Raw genomic sequence first — 17,903 nt, 5'->3', positions numbered from 1 at the left:
GATGGGAAGTGTAATATTAAGGTTGTTCAGAAGATGAAATCTAGTAATTTCAATACGAATTAACACAACCTGGAAATTCGCATTATGGCAAAACTGTGAGAATGATGCTTTATGTAACTTTATGCTATTGACAGTGGAAAATGGACCAAATTTTGCTAATGTGACCACAAATTTAATTCTCAGTGTTTAGACTTACCATTTTTGAATAAACTTGTGATAAAACCTGCATTAAAAAAAGAGACTAGCATATCAGACTATACACAGAACTGTTGTGGTGAGTTGTGCTGGACACATTTTCTTTAGAAAATGCAAAATCGTACTATAATACATAAAGATATGACATTTTCTATAGCAAATCAGGCACAAGAATTTCAGCGCTTCAGGTAGAAAAGTAATTTTCCAGAAAATGGAAGAATGAAATTAGTTTAAAAAAAAATATCTATACAAGTTTAGAGTATTTCTCTCCCGTTTAAACCAACAGTATTTGTTCTGAGAGTGTCTCAATTCAAGATGTTCCATATCAGAATGTCTTTGGTATTTATTGGTGGTTATAAAGGACAAAACCATCTACGAAGCTCAAGCACGTTAGTGTATGGAGTTAAACTGTTTAAGAGATCAAAAGTAGACCATAATTTTGTTTTGCTGTCATTTTGAAAGAATCCAATAAGAATGTTAAAGGGATTTTTCAAGCAGCGGTTCCCCATGTGGATTCGGATGGGTTTGAATGGAACTAAATGACCCCCAAACAGCCTTCCACTTAAGTAAGGACAAAGAGAGCCCACGTCTGCTGGTCATCCCTGCGGTATTTTGAACACCGTAAGCATCTGTTCCAGTGAGTGAAGTGAAGTCTATCAGTGACAAGACGACTTAAAGTACAGCACTCAAGAACGCAGCCTTTGGCTTGGCAGAGAGCGAGGAAATGGAATGGAAAGATAAAATCTGACAATCACAATGGGCTAGATGATCATCCACGTTTAATGTAGACTTTGTAACATTTTTCAGTTGGAGATAAAACATGGACATTGAATTTTACAAATGACTCTACTGCAATGAAATTGCATCAAAATGGTACAAAAAAGTATTTTTATAATTTCTTCCACAAACACAAAAGTTGCACTACTGCTATTTAAATTCGTCTTTCAGTTTAAATACAACTTTTTTTTCCCGATAGTGATCCAAGTCACCGTGTCTTAAGATGTAAGAAAATAAATTAATTACTATCGGGTTTCAGAGTTCTTCAAAACAACAAACTGCGCCAGATTTGTGTGACAACAGCATGCGAGTAAAAACATTTTTGGTTGATTCAGATAAGCTACGCAAGTGCAGACAGTTATAAAAACATTAGCACAGAAATCAATACTAAGCCTTCAAAAATGAAGATATGCAGTGAAACGGCAAGTCATTACAACTAAACTAATTATTTGGTCAAACATCCACGGCTGCTAGGCTTGACTTTGTAAGAGAGCTGATACTGTGAAGCAAGATAATATAGTGTTCTATGTGATATAATGTGTAGTGCAAGGCTGCGAGCTGGGTATTTTCTCTCATATGTCTGTTTAGGCACTTCAGGATTAATATGTTTCAAACCGATTATACTGCTAATTTCCACAGGTAAAAGGTGAAGTTATGCCTTTGACGCTTCATCTAAGGATGAAAAAACGTTTCTTTGCGGTGTTATTTTTTTTTAGTGTTTTTACATCCATCTAGATGACAAGAAAAAAGACTTAAGACACAATTATTAGTCATATAAGGGCATTGTACAATACTCCACAACAATTAACAGCATGCTTTGTCTGTCAGCCTCATTAAAACTCGAAATAGCGGTCCATAGACATATTTCCCGTTTTAGCTCATTCCACATGTCTGTACCTGGTGAAAAGATTGTAAAGGACTCGGAGTGTCGATTTTAGGTCACAATTCACAATATCTGGAACAAAACAGAAGAAAAAAATTATAATAATTATTCATTTTGCAATAGCTTTCATAGAGTTACAACTATCTTGGCCTGAAGAACTCTTGAGCAGCTGAAACGCAGATACAGTGCACAGTTTCTTCAGTTGCAGTACTTGTTTGGATTGATTTAAAGCATGATGTGGATTTATGCAATGCTAAATAACGTACCCGACTCTTCAAGATCTCTGAACGGCATAATGCAAACACAGAGTAGTGTATATAGAGCTGTATTTGTGTAGTATTTATTCAAATTTATGCATTTGACAAACTCTTCTATCCAAAGCAACTTACATTGCATTTAAGGTAAGGTACACATTTGATCAGTTCTTGCTTTCCCTGTAAATTAAACCGATGACCTAGCGGTTCTAGTGCTCTTCTGTTTCAGCTGCAGGAAGTTTTAGTATGTGTATATTATGGATACTGTATACGGTATAGAATCTATTGTATATTGTGAACTGCCAAATTGTTGAAATAGCTCTTAAGATAAGGTATTTATTAACAACATCTTACTTTGATTATAATAACTTAATATTATATTAATTGTAACTATAATATTAATACTTTATTATATATTATTATTAATTATTACATAATATAATAATAATATATTACATATTAAACTATACTAATTAATTATTCAAAAAGGAGAGAAAACAGCTAACTAACTATTGTTAAGTAAGGAAAATAGAACTGTATTTTTTAATTAAAATGAATAAGTAACTACATATTCTTAAGCAAAGAAAAAGTTCTAACTAACTACTCTCAAGGAAAGAAAAAACTTTTAATAAAAACGTAATTTTAATTTAAAAAAGACCATTTAAGAACAGACAATTACGTACAAGATATACTTTTTATACTGATTTTTACAGATTTTTAATGTTTTTTTAATGGAGTGTCTTATGCTCTTCAAGGTTGTATTTATTTGATCAAAAATACAGAAAAAAACTGTAATATTGTGAAATATTATTGCAATTCCTAATATTGATTTTCTATTTTAATTTACTAAATATAATTTATTTCTGTGACACAACACTGAATTTTCATCCGCCATTACTCCAGTGTCACATGATCCTTCAGAAATCATTCTAATATGCCAATTTATTATCTGATTTATACATTTATTATCTGATTATTATCAGTGCTGAAACTCTTGTGCTGCTTAATATTTTTTTGGAACCTGTGATACTTTTTTCTTTGATTCTTTGATTAATAAAATGTTAAAGATAACAGCATTTATTCAAAATAAATATTTTACTATCACTTTTTATCCATTTAAAACATCCTTGTTGAATAAAAGTATTACTTTCTCTCTAAAAAAAAAAAAAAGATAAAAAATGTTTTTACTAACCCTATACTTTTGAATAGTAGTGTATATTGCTACACAAAATGTCTATTTTGAATAAACTCTGTTCTTTTTAACTTTTTATTGATCAAAGAATCCTGCAAAAAAAAGTATAGTGAATTTTCAGTAATAATGCTGAAAATTCAGCTTTGCTTCAAAGGAATAAATTATATTTTTAAGTATATTAAAAAAGAAAACATTTTAAATTGTAATAATATTTCACAAAAATTTGTTTTTTTTCTTTATTTTCAGTTAAATAGATACAGCCTTGATGAGCATAAGAAACTTCTTTAAAAACATTTTTAAAACTTACTGATCCCAAACTTTTGAACAGCAGTGTACTTATGTAATTTACGTTTACAACACAAGCCAACCCAAAAAAAAGCTTTTAACTTTATTTAAATAATTTTTCAATTATCTTTCAATTAAATTTTTGTATGAGACATTTAAGAACTGTACATTCAGGCTGAAAGAGCAACACTTGCGAATTGGGAAAGTATCCAAGTACAGTTCTGACAAGACAAATCTTTTGTAAATGGCCTGTCAACCACACAATTACAATGACAGGATTTGGAGCAAACAAAGCCATAATTACCCTCAGGCCTGGGTTTGGGCCTCTCCAAGCCACCGTCCTGCATCAGCTCAAAGGAGAAAGACACATTATGAACCTGCAGGTAAAAAAAGAAACCGCCATATTGTGACACCTTGAAGTACAAAGAAAGGCATGCATTTAAAAAAAAAAAAAAAAAAGTGATTTTTCCCAAACTGGACTGTATCCACACACTAGCACTGGATATTAGAAGGAAGCTACACATCACCCCACTTATCCGTTTCCTGTGCAGAGGCAGATTACAGATGCATCCTGGTGCGACATGCCCAGCTGGCACAGGCCGGGCCTGCTGGATGTGACCCAGGTGAGCAGCCTGTACTCTGGGCTGACTGTCAACACCACCCCCTCTCAATGACACTCAACACAGCACACCAGGGTGGCTTTCATACTGAAGCACGCTAACCGCAGACGCACTGCTAATTTATACCTTTTGGTCAAAATTCTCAGGCGTCAGGAAGAAGTTGTAAAGGGGGACAAAGTATCCTTCCAGAAGTCCCATCAGCAGGACCAGATACACACCATCTGCAAACTACAAACACACTTCAGTCAGAACAACACAGCCCTGTCGTAGATGCCAAATCGAGGTACAAATTTACATAACACATTATTCTGGTACACTAAAACTACTTTTATTCAGCAAGGAGGCCTTAAATTGATCAAAAACTGTGAAGAAGACATAATGTGACAGAAGATTTCAGATGTTTTTGACAGAAGATTTCAGACAGATGTTTTCACAAAAATATTAGGCAACACAATTGTTTTTTTGAACACTTCTTAAGCAGCAAATCAGCATATTAGAATGATCTCTGAAAGGTCACGTGACACGTATCAGCTGCTTATAATTCAGCTTTGCATCACAGGAATAAATTAGTTTAAAATACATTCAAATAGAAAATGTTTAAAATTGTAACTATTTCACAAAATGACTATTCTTACTGTATTTGTGATCAAATAAATGCAGCCTTGGTAAGCATAAGAGACTTTTAAATTAGAATTTATATTTTATTTACTCATTGTTTTTATTTAGATTATAATAGAATTTTGTATTAACAGGAAATCATTTAGGATCTTATTAATTGATTAAAATATTAATATGTAATATTTGGCATTAGTAAACATTCGACAAATAAGGCGAAGAATATCGACTTTATATGCGACACAGAACTACAAAACCAGTCTTAAAAGGCACAATGTACGATTTTTTTGTTAAAATATCCAAAAACCACTAGAACAGAGTTATATAGTTTGCTGACTTGTGTACTTGCATTATCCCAAATGTTTCGAAGAATGTTTAAATCCAGAGAAATAAGTAATTGTAACTAGTGACACGGACCGTGTCCATAGTGTCATTGTGTCGCCTGCCAATGACGTCATTACCCCTCGATTTCCGGTTTTGTTTTGTAGAAAACATGGAAACACCAAAGACGCTTTAATATGTTGTGTGTTTTAATAGACCGGTGACGACCGCACAGAGTAGCATTATAACAGAACTTTCAAATGTATCTAGTATGATAAAACAGCGCTGCTTTACCCCACATACGCACGACCGGAAGGAGCGGAAGCGGTCGACTGTGGCATAATAAAAACTCAGCTGCTTTCGAGCCATGTGTCACGCTCGTTCAGCGGCCTCGTTTCACTTCGACGGCTTTCAGCCTCACCCAATAAATCATTAGCTCATCCATGAACATGATTTCTGCCCGAGTCCCGTTGGATTGCATCGGCTGTGGGGATGAAGACGACAACTCCCATGATTCCACACTTAGTCACGGCGTCATCAAACTACGCCTTTGCCTCTTTGTTTATTTTGAATACGCACCCTCTAGTGGCGAAAATTACATATTGTGCCTTTAAGAGTCAATTTTTTGAAATTTAGTTATATAGGTTATCTGAAAGCCGAATGAATAAGCTTTCCGTTGATCTATGGTTTGTTAGGATAGGACACTATTTTGCCGATACACAACTATTTGAAAATCTGGAATCTGAGGGTGCAAACAAATCTAAATATTGAGAAAATCGCCTTTAAAGTTGGCCAAATTAAGTTCTTAGCAATGCATATTACTAATCAAAAATTAGGTTTTGATATATTTACGGTAGGAAATTTACAAAATATCGTCATGGAACATGATCTTTATTTAATATTCTAATGATATTTGGCATAAAAGAAAAATGGATAATTCTGACCCACACAATGTATCGTTGGCTATTGCTACAAATATACCCCAGCGACTTAAGACTGGTTTTGTGCTCCAGGGTCACATACATGTATTTGCAAACAAAGCTATCGTATGGGTTCAGAAAACTTGAAATATAGAGTACACACTGAATGAGCTACTTTAAATTATATTTTGAAGATTGAAAGCTTCAGTTCTCCTTGTAAAAGTGTGCACAGTCAAACAGGTTTGTATCATAACTAAAATAACAGAATCATAATTTCACTTCATTTATTGGTCCTCCATCACATTGCTGCTGCTACCATTTTATTAAAATCACTGTAACACGTGATTTCTTCTGGCTTAGCATTTTTCGTTTACCACAGTCACAATGTATTTATTGAGCTGACCCATGTGTTGTTACCTGTGTGTCCAGTTCAGCTACTTCCAAGTTCAGTTTATTCAGGTGTTTGTTGACGAAGGTGATTAGAGTCTGCAGAAAACAGATGCATGTGGTCAGGCTTGTTTAAGAATGTCAATTCAGCTAATATTTTGGTTCTTTCATACCTTCTTCACCACATTCAGCTTGTCAGGAGCATGATCAAACAAGGTGTCAAACGCATCACGCTCTGAATAGAATAATACATCCAGCAATTAGAAACATAACTGCAACTTTTAAAGGAATAGTAAATACTGGTGTTCAAAAGTTTGGGGTTGGTAAGATTTTGAAATGTTTTTGAAAAAAGTCCCTTATACTCACCAATCCTGCATTTACTTGATCAAAGACAATAAAAACATTATTTAAAAGAACCGTTTTCTAACTTTAGCATTAATAGAGTGTAATTTTTCTTTTATTCAAAGCTCAAATTTTAGCATCCATTTCTATGTTCTTCAGTGTCACATGATCCTTCAGAAATCATTCTAATATGATGCTCAAGTACCTCTTTTTTTTTTACTTGCTGCTTAATATTTTTTGGGGAAACTTGATACATTTTCTTTGATAAATAGAAAAGTAAAAAACAGCATTAATTGGAAATAGAAATCTTATGCAAAATTATAAATGTATTTTTATTTAACACATCCTTTTTGAATAAAAGCATACATTTCTTTCACAAACATACTAACTCCAAACTTTTCAACAGCAGTGTGTTGGTTCAACAGCAGGAAATGGAAATAATAACTAAATAACACTTACCATGTCTGCCAGATAATGCCCTGTGAACATAAAAAAAACATCAAATAATGATTAAAACATTAAATTATGATGAACCTAGTACCAACATACACACATATAAGCATGTGATCAGAAAATCATCACATAACATCAATATAACAGTTGTCATCCAATATTCAATTGTCTGCCATCATGCAATGCTAAATTAATCTATAAAAACACTAATTTAACAACAGTTAAATGAAATCTTTAGCAAATCTCAAAATGAATATCCTGTATCCTGAATAGGAATGTACTGTACATTATAATGTTGTGAAGCTTATAGCATTTAAATTGATTTTTTTTTATTTGTTTGTTTTATTATTGTGTAGAATTTTAATAATCAGTCATTTATCAGCAAAAACTGTATTAATGCAAGCTAGGCATTTCATTAATCTCCTGTACAACATGGGGGGTAATTTCTCTCTTAATTCTAGTCATTGAAAGCCAGGCAGAAAAAGTGGCTGCCATGTGGGTGTGAGGAAGGGTGATCAAATCGATCAGGCAAGTCTGGGACAGCCCTGGACAGGGCTTCCTCCCCATGAGGCCCCCTCCTCCTCACTCTCTAATCACTCCTGCCAGCCATCGGCCTGGGCAGCAGCAGCTACTGTGTGTGATAACAGCCTCAGGAAGTATTCCACAAACACACACATACACATGCAAAAACACACACTTATCTCCCCAGCTGCCAGGTGCCTGCTGGACCGCCATACAGTCAGCTGTGCACATATGTGTGTGTGTGTGTGTGTGTGTGTGTGTCCACACAAAGGGTGACAAAACAGCACCAAAGCTAATCCAAACGCCATCTTGTAATCAGCGATCTACCGCATAATGATTGAAATGCATGAAAGGAATCATTACAAAAGGTGCAAAAGATTATTAAATCCTGATATTGACACATTTATTAACATATGGAGGTGACATTTGGAAATTAGGGTTGCAGTGTTGACGTACTCTGTGTTGCCAGTGATCTTCTCCATAACCTGACGAGACTGAAGAATGCCCTCTCGTTTCTAAGGGAAAGAAAAAAAAAGAAACGGATTAAATATGAACAGAAGCCAGAAATCTCCAGAAGACAGTTATGGGAAATCAACAAGTTCCTCTAGTCAGGCACAACAGGAGAAATGCAAGATGACGAAGTCTGCGACAAAATTTTTCAAATCCATTCTCCTACACGAACGGTTAATAATAGATATATAAATGTATCATTTAAAAATGGCAACTAATTAAAATGTAATACAAGATATGTTACCAAGTTTGACTTTTTACAGGTATGAAAATTTAATTTCCAAATATTTCAAATTTTCCCTTGACTCTAAAGGAATATAAGTATCTGTATTTGATTCAACATTGAAAGCAAGAGAATATAGAAAGCAAAACAATGAGAACATAAAAATTAAACATCAATATTAGAAAGCTAGCATCAGGTATTTGAGCTAATTAGCTTTATAAATTGAGACTAATGGATTATAACCATCCATACTTGATTCAATATCAAAAGAAAGCAAGGAAATTTTGACTATAATCATAAGGATTTGATTCAATAGCAAAGTTAAGCAGAAATACATTGAAAGAAATTAAGACAAAAGTCAAAATACAGATGCCATCAATATCAGTAAGCTAGCGTCAGTTTATTAGCTTTCATCTGCATTTCCTTTTCAGACTTGTTTTCTTTTCTTCAAAAGACACACATTGACAAAGATTAGTAGGTCAAAAACAACAATTGAACCTTTCTGTGTGATTTTGTGGAGATTTATGAGAGAATTTGTCTGACGAGTTTATCAGAGTGTTTTAAATGCAAACATAACTCGCTTGATGTCATCTACTTCTAGCATCATAACAACAAAGATTTATTATCAGTTACAGAACATTACAGTCTAAAACAGAGGTATGTACCTGGACCACAACCACCTGAATGGACACATGGTCAGGGAGGCGAATGGGGGCTCTGAAGTGCTGTGAGAGCGCCACCAACAGGTGAAGGATGGCCACAATGCTCTTAGCATGAACCGCTAGTAAATGGTTTAAAAAAGAAAAAGAAAAGAAAAAGAGAGACAGGGGAGAAAAAAAATACATTTAGGTCTTCGCATTCCCTAGTTTCGTTTGAATGAATTAAAACCAGTATTAGCACGAAACAAGCTGAGATGTAGCTTCAGCTCTGTGAATTGTTACTTAAGGACACAGGATTGATGTTCACCTCCATTTAATACGAAAATCAATAGCGCATAAATCTCTCTGCCTCATAAAACGACCTGCAATCTCTTTAGTGTCTCTTCCACATAAGTGGAGCGATTGAAATCCACTAAAAGACACTGTTACATCACCTTAAGTGTTTCCCAAGCCTTTGAAGCTCTAAGCTATGAGAAACCCCCATCAATAGTGTTTTAAACAGACATTACTTTGCCGTTTTGTGCACCACAGCATGTCTAAGTAGACACTTTAAGACTCACTGGCCAATACAGGTCCATGTTTAAGAGCGCATAACACTTGTCTTATTTAGGAGCTTTTGAATGACTCGTGCTGGAGCTGTTGGGACCTACAGTCGACGTTCCACTTGATGCTCCTGGTGGAGACCTTCAGAGCATCATTGATCCTCTCCAGGACCGTCTGCAGCTTTTGTTTCTGGGCAATCTCCGATTGGGTCACCTCTGCAACATTCAGCTTCTCACCTTCAAGCTTTTCTACGGGATGGAAGCACAAGGCCAAATTAGAATGGAGAAAATGGAGAATGGAGAAGATCTAGAGGAGTTCAGGTAGAGTTTTCCTGGATATCTAGTCAAATATAACCAATACATAGTAGCCATACTGTAAACTAAACAGATATGCTTTACCAAAGAGCTTCTGGAGAACCTGCCCATCATAGAGATCTTCAGCCAGGTCCTTCACGATGATCCTTTCTCCAACCAGAACATCGTTGATCCAGTCAATGAGCACCTAATTTGGGCATAATATATAAATATATATATGAATATAAGAATATATAAATGACAGAATTTACATTTTTAGTTTTAAACACAAACCTTCATGAGTTCCTGGAGTTTTCGGTCATTTTTTGAGTTGGGGTCCACCATGGTGCGGACTTCATTTTCCTCTGTGAGGAAGAGAAAGACACAGGCAGGAGGAAGGTGTAAGGGCATATTATTAACCTGAGCGAGCATCAATTGAATAATGAGGCTACGGGTTCACCTACCTAGCATGATGTCCTCAGGATGAAGCTCAAAAGGTGTGGGACTCAGGGGGAGATTAATGGCGTTCATCCCCTCCTCCTGCAGCTCAGATACTATGGGATACAGGACACATTGGGTGAGAGATGGCAAATTATTTCTGAATTTAAAAAAAAAAGAAAGAAACAAAGAAAAGAAATCGAGTAGGGTTTTTTTCACCTTCATATTATTGCGATTATACAAGTGGTTGACAATATGATCATTTTCCTTGTTAGATTATAATGAGTGCTGTGGAGAAGCATCTCTTTTACTATAGATCATTAGGGTTAAGGATCCTTTTAACTTCCCAAACTTAAAGTCAATATGAAAAACCATTTACAAGCCATTTTACTTGTTACCTGACATATTTTAGCGTGAAAGTGGATATTACTATACACTACTATTAATACTTTTCAGCATGTACTCATTAAATTAATCAAAACTGACAGTAAAGACATTAAAGACAAATAAATGTTGTTCTTTTGAACTTGAACTATGAACTACTCAAAGAATCCTAAAAAAAAACAAATTTATCACGGTTTCCACAAAACTATTACTTTTTCAAAACTACATTGTTTTAAGCACTGATAAGAAATGTTTCCAAATCAGTACTTTAGAATGATATATTACATTTGAAAAGATATTAAAGTAGAAAACAATTATTAAAAATTATAAATATTTCTCAGTATTACCGTTTTTACTGCATGTTTGATCAAATAAATGGAGAATAAGAAACTTGGGCAACTCTTCAGTAGAGGTACAAATTCTTACTATTAACTAGTTGCTTAAAATAGCATCCCTATCAATAACATATTTGGCTGTTTAATAGTACTTAAAGCACATATTTTGCATGACCATATATATTCTATATCCCTAATCCTACCCAATACTTAAACTTAACAACTACCTTACTAACTATTAATTAGCAGCAAATTAGGAGTTTGAGGCAAAAGTCATAGTTAATGGTTTGTTAATAGGGCGAATTGGACCTTAAAATAAAGTGTGACCGAAATTTTTATTTATATATATATATATACAGTGGGTACGGAAAGTATTCAGACCCCCTTAAATTTTTCACTCTTTGTTATATTGTAGCCATTTGCTAAAATCATTTAAGTTCATTTTTTTTCCTCATTAATGTACACACAGCACCCTATATTGACAGAAAAACACAGAATTGTTGACATTTTTGCAGATTTATTAAAAAAGAAACCTCGATTGCGACCAGTCGTCCTGTCCCTGCAGCTGAAAAACACCCCCACAGCATGATGCTGCCACCACCATGCTTCACTGTTGGGACTGTATTGGACAGGTGATGAGCAGTGCCTGGTTTTCTCCACACATACCGCTTAGAATTAAGGCCAAAAAGTTCTATCTTGGTCTCATCCCGACTGATGGAGGGCTGCAGTGGTGGTTGACTTTCTACAACTTTCTCCCATCTCCCGACTGCATCTCTGGAGCTCAGCCACAGTGATCTTTGGGTTCTTCTTTACCTCTCTCACCAAGGCTCTTCTCCCCCGATAGCTCAGTTTGGCCGTACGGCCAGCTCTAGGAAGGGTTCTGGTCGTCCCAAACGTCTTCCATTTAAGGATTATGGAGGCCACTGTGCTCTTAGGAACCTTAAGTGCAGCAGAAATGTTTTTGTAACCTTGGCCAGATCTGTGCCTTGCCACAATTCTGTCTCTGAGCTCTTCAGGCAGTTCCTTTGACCTCATGATTCTCATTTGCTCTGACATGCACTGTGAGCTGTAAGGTCTTATATAGACAGGTGTGTGGCTTTCCTAATCAAGTCCAATCAGTATAATCAAACACAGCTGGACTCAAATGAAGGAGTAGAACCATCTCAAGGATGATCAGAAGAAATGGACAGCACCTGAGTTAAATATATGAGTGTCACAGCAAAGGGTCTGAATACTTAGGACCATGTGATATTTCAGTTTTTCTTTTTTTATAAATCTGCAAAAATGTCAACAATTCTGTGTTTTTCTGACAATATGGGGTGCTGTGTGTACATTAATGAGGAAAAGAATTTAACTTAAATGATTTTAGCAAATGGCTGCAATATAACTGAATACTTTCCGTACCCACTGTATATATATATATATATATATATATATATATAAAAAACAATCTTACTGACCTCAAACTTTTAAACAGTAGTGTACATTATATCCATAAAGTAGTAATTAATAAATAAATATGCAAATAAATAAAAATGAATGTATTAAAATATATTAAAAATACATTAAAATATATTAAATTTCATTTATAAATGTTAAATGAAATATTAAGTAATTAAATATTATTGTTTGTGCTATGAAAAATATTTAGCCACCACAGTATCAGAGACATCAGATGGTCTAATTATTTTTTTTTCGCTTGGCCAAGTAAGCACTACCACAGACATCAAAAACACCTTAGCAAGCATATAGCAACACCCTGGCAAACTACCCACAACAACCTAGCATCAGAGTTCACATTTTCAGCAGAAATTGTAAAAATGCATATATTTATTAGACTTCAGGAGAACTTCAGTGCATCAACATTCTCAACATCCTCAGAGAAACAACCCAGCATGCATCGCCGTCTACAGCACTGATTATGGGGATGCGAACATCCTGTGCTGGATTCCAGAGGCCGCCCATGGAGGACGATATCCTATTAATCAACACCCTCTCGACCTCACGCACAGCTGCTCTCCCGCTGCTTCTTCTCACTGACGTGGGGGTGCATACAATCCAACGGCACGACGAAGACCTCATGTAACTTGTACTAGGGTGAGCATTAAGGTTAACATGGGTGACTGGATGGATGTCAAACAATTTAAACATCACAATTTCTTCAGAAATTGTCCAGTTACCTACAACTCCACCAGAAGATTCTGCTTGGAAAGAGCTAAAAATAAAAAGCTACATTATTATTATTTTTTTAATTCACAGCACAAAAATAACATTAAATAGGTTTGAAATGACATGAAGGCACGACAGGAATGACCCTTTAAGTTGTGGTAGTCATCCTGTATCCTTTTAATTCATATTTCCAATTGTGGAACGAAAGCAATAAACATAAAATGCACTGCCTCCTGGGTACAAGCCACAAAATATTCCTCATCAAATCATACATCAATTACCCATCCAGATCACAGTTTTCGTCCTGTGTGTGGGTGAATAGGAGATGGAGAAATAGAGTATCAGAAGGCTCAGCTGCTTTTTCCTCTAATTCAGCCTTGCGAGTGCTGATGGATGCCACGCAATCATTGCAGAAGTGCACTCTGGGAATCGTGCAAACTCCAATGTAATGGGCAGCGGCACAGCGGCCTAATTTACTTACCCTGGATAAGACCACAACAACAAGTCTAATATATTTTTATTTGTTAAGGATGCGGATCACTACTAGAGCCGCAGCTGTTCTTGTTTCAAGGCTGAGATGACTCTCATTCCTGTACAATCTTAAGCCTCATTCAGAAAGAATACCTTACATGGTTAGAAGAACACTGCTAAAGCTGGGTGTTAGCTTAAGACAGCGCTTAAGAACACTTTATAATGTGCCAGCCAACCTGTGATTTCAGGTCTATAAATGGCTGATTAGTGTTTCTCAAAACTGTAGTCTAGAGGTTTTTGTCAGAATGATTTGATGACTCAGACATTTTTAGGTGTGGTTGAACACTTTGAAGGATTTGTATAATCATGCCTCCAGGGTGCATACTTTAAAGTGCTACTTGCCAAAACGGAGCACAAAAAAAAATCTCTTAATAACTAAAAGGTAAAATCCTAACTGAATAATTCATGGTTGTGACACGTTTTTGAGGTCAGTGCAGTAGGTTACAGTCGAGTGGCAGTCAACATCCAGTGTGAGAAGTTCAGGTCCAGTGAAACTGATAGCCTCTGGAGAGGATCATGCTCTCCAGATCTCTGTCCTCGGCTTTCTCCTTCAGCCGTTGCTCCTCCAGCAGACTCACCAGTTTGTCTCTGTTCTCCACCACCTTCATGATCTCCACCAGCAGGCTCTGCTCCTCCGTCAGCTCACTCGCACTCTTCTCACAGTCTAGAAAAGGAGGGAATACAAAGAGAGGCCTATCGTCAGTAAAAAGGTAAAATATTTTATACATAACTTCTCATTTTCACCATGTAACAAGGTTTAATCACTTTGAATAACATCAAATATGTTGTATGATAAGCATGACACCATAATCAGGTATTACACAATGACACCTCTGTTGCAGGCTTAATGCCGCATGTGTCTCACTGGTAAACAGTGAGCTTCACCACCAAGAACGAAAATAAACTTGTGTTTGCCGGAGGCTGAGGGACCAACCATTGACTTGCAAATGAAGACACTACCACCTTCCTCAGCAGCTATCAATTCCTGTTCACAAGTAAATGTGCCACTACTTACAATATTTTATCACTCTAACAACCAATTATCCAATCCAATATCAGATTCAACATTTGAAAAGGTGGTCCACAGACCTAAATGTTTTTACATTTAATGTGCAATACATCTACGATGACAACTTTCCAGTTATTAGATCAGGTCTGTAACCATAATGTTGCTATATCTCTATAATATCTCTCTAAAGTTTGAAATAATTATTACCATTTTTTAAAAATGTTTTTGAAAGAAGGCTCTTCTGCTCACCAAGGTTGCATTTATTTGATCAAAAATACAGTAAAATGGCAATATTGTGAAATATTATTACAATTTAAATATCTATTTGAATATATTTTATCATGTAATGTATTCCTGTGACGGCAGAGCTGAATTTTCAGCATCATTACTCCAGTCTTCAGTGTCACATGATCCTTCAGAAATCATTCTAGCATGCTGATTTGCTGATCAAGAAACATTTCCTATTATTATTCATGTTGAAACAGTGTTGCTGCTTATTGATATGTTTGTGGAAACCATGATACATTACCATTCATTGGTTTGGGGTAAGATAGATAAAAATAATAATAATAACAACTTCATACTTTTATTCAGCAGGACACATCAAATTGATCAAAAGTGACAAAGACATTTATAATATTTAATTAGATTTCTATTTCAAATCAATGCTGTTCTTCTGACTATTCTTCAAAAAATCCTGAACAAATTTTGTGCTGTTTCCACAAAATATTAAGCTGCAAAAACTGTATTCAACATTGACAATAAAAAGAATAAATACTATAATAATTGATCATCAATAATAATTGATAACAATAAAACTTAACACATTCAAATATATTCATATAAAATTTTTTTAAATTGACATATTTTTACAAAACTACGGTTTTACTTTTTTGATAAAATAAATGCAGATTTGGTGAACATGAGACTAATTAGAAAATTTTTAAATATTCCAAACTTTTGACCAGTTTTGTACATATAATAACAAACCCACCTTCAGTGGCCATTCGTCGTCTCAGATCTTGCTGTAGCCGACTTTGAGTGTCCTCCAACTCCAGTTCTTGAGCACTAGAGACAAGAGCATGTGTAAGACAAGTATAAAATTAAAAACTTTGATTAAAAAAAACTATAAGAGTCACAGTACTTACAAGATCATGAGTTCAGACTCATATCGCGACAGTTTGTTCTTCTCCAGGACCAGTTTGAACCAGGTTTGCAGTAGCATGGTCTCATCTGTGGAGTCATCGCCTGTGGAAACGTCATAACAGGCTAAACTGACTGAACACTGAAATCTATAACACGACTAATATGACTCAATCATGTGATGGTGCCAGATTTGAATAGACTTGGTTCCTAAACATTTGATCTACAGTGTACAATGAGAGTCAACTGCTACTGAAAAACATCTACTAGCTAATGACTTTTACAATTATATGTGATGAATAAAAAATAAAAGCAAAATTTAAAATGTAAACTTTTAAAAAATAAATGTAAATAAGTATATAAACTAAATACTAAAATGAAACAAAATAAAATACTAAAATGAAATTAAACAATATATATATATGTGTGTGTGTGTGTGTGTGTGTGTGTGTGTGTGTGTGTGTGTGTATAAGGGGTGTAACGGTACACGTATTCGTACCGGGTCTTTCGGTTCGGTACGCATGTGTACCGCATGAATACAGTTTTTTTTTTTTCTTTTCTTTTTTCTTCTCCTCAGGAAATTCAAATAATAAATGGCGTTTTGACCGTCTTTTATGTGGCATGACAGATCGCTGTATAAACGCCTTCGAGAGCCGCTTCTGGGACGGTTCAGAAACGTGCTGGTATAATCCCAACACAAGCACTGACTAGAGCGGCCGTGATCAGCTCCGGTTCCCGTGTCTGAGTCGTGACGCCCCGCAGATTTGTGCAGAGCGGAGCGCGAGTGAACGCAGTCATTCCTTCCTCTGTACTACTAGTTTTAACGCGAATAAACATGACTGAACATCTCATGCCTCATGTAATTGCTCAATCAGTGTTTCAACCACGGAAAGACATCAACAATACAGCGTGGAAATAAAATGTCACGTAGCATTTAATTTACCTTATCAAGTCATCAGTGTCCACAGCTCGTTAGTTCACTAGAGAAATTAAGTCTAGAGAGGAGCATTTTGCGAAATATTACACCATATACTCATATTTTACTAAACCTGTTAGTCTTAATTACTTAATGTACAGTATGTTTACATTAATCTGTTATGACACATGCTATGACAGCCATTGTGTAATTGAATATATATTTTAACAAATAGCTTAGAAATTTTATTATTTATAAGTTAATTTAAAAACTGCATTATATGCCATTTACATGTTTGCATACAATTATTTTATTTTATTTTATTTATTTATTTTTAGTTGAGTGTTGATCATCTATTTAAAAATAAATAGCAATTAAATTTAAGTTTGTGTGTGTACATTGAGGAAAAAAAATGAACTTAAATGATTTTAGCAAATGGCTGCAATATAACAAAGAGTGAAAAATTTAAGGGGGTCTGAATACTTTCCGTACCCACTGTATATATATATATATATATATATATATAGAGAGAGAGAGAGAGAGAGAGAGAGAGAGAGAGATTGTCCTTCTATAAATTCTAGATATTTGAAAACTTTAAATGTATATTCATATTAAAACTTCCGATGACTTGATTTTCTAGGCCCAGAAAATACTATTTTAAAATCCCCTGATATTTTGAGGTTTTCCGTGACTGTGGAAACCTCATGCATGCTTATTAGTTGTTCAAATCTACAAAATAACAATTTTAGGACCATGTTAAATACTTCAAGTCAAACAAAAGCCAAATACAACTATTATTTCGCTAATAGTCTTCCATAGTGCCACAATGTTCGAGTCTCCCACATTGACAATTTCAGAGCATTGTCTTCTACATACTCCAACTCTCTATCCATTTAGAGGCCGCAAATGTCAGTTAACAAAGAACCTATTCAACAAAAAAGCGCACCCCACAGCCCCTCATCTTAATACAATTATCCACACAAA

The 17,903-nt window shown here is 35.1% G+C and overlaps 2 protein-coding genes across 8 annotated transcripts in view; both read right to left on the bottom strand.

Moving 5' to 3' along the window:
• Window positions 1-1,700: 1,700 nt before the first annotated feature.
• Window positions 1,701-13,233, bottom strand: LOC107573077 (alpha-parvin-like). The gene is made up of 13 exons (XM_016259520.1): window positions 13,025-13,233; window positions 10,459-10,592; window positions 10,289-10,359; window positions 10,100-10,202; window positions 9,809-9,949; window positions 9,165-9,280; window positions 8,223-8,281; window positions 7,251-7,270; window positions 6,623-6,684; window positions 6,480-6,548; window positions 4,333-4,434; window positions 3,891-3,963; window positions 1,701-1,927 (listed from the first exon to the last, which is right to left on the bottom strand). Exons 1-13 carry the CDS (start codon window positions 13,231-13,233, stop codon window positions 1,851-1,853), a joined length of 1,236 nt encoding a protein of 411 aa, XP_016115006.1. The 3' UTR covers window positions 1,701-1,850.
• A 1,078-nt stretch (window positions 13,234-14,311) lies between these two features.
• mical2b (microtubule associated monooxygenase, calponin and LIM domain containing 2b) overlaps window positions 14,312-17,903 on the bottom strand; it is a 64,813-nt gene continuing 61,221 nt past the window's right edge. For all 7 annotated transcript variants that reach the window (XM_016258881.1, XM_016258884.1, XM_016258889.1 and 4 more), the window contains 3 exons: window positions 16,009-16,108; window positions 15,855-15,928; window positions 14,312-14,515 (listed from right to left, as the gene is read on the bottom strand). In XM_016258881.1, coding sequence (XP_016114367.1) covers window positions 14,331-14,515; window positions 15,855-15,928; window positions 16,009-16,108 — 359 coding nt within the window. In that variant the 3' untranslated portion in view covers window positions 14,312-14,330. The remainder of the gene's footprint in view (window positions 14,516-15,854; window positions 15,929-16,008; window positions 16,109-17,903) is intronic.

The sequence above is a fragment of the Sinocyclocheilus grahami genome, unplaced genomic scaffold (genome assembly GCF_001515645.1).
Source record: "Sinocyclocheilus grahami isolate Dianchi unplaced genomic scaffold, SAMN03320097.WGS_v1.1 scaffold30.1, whole genome shotgun sequence".
Lineage (NCBI taxonomy): Eukaryota > Metazoa > Chordata > Actinopteri > Cypriniformes > Cyprinidae > Sinocyclocheilus > Sinocyclocheilus grahami.
This window is presented reverse-complemented; position numbering and strand designations above follow the sequence as displayed.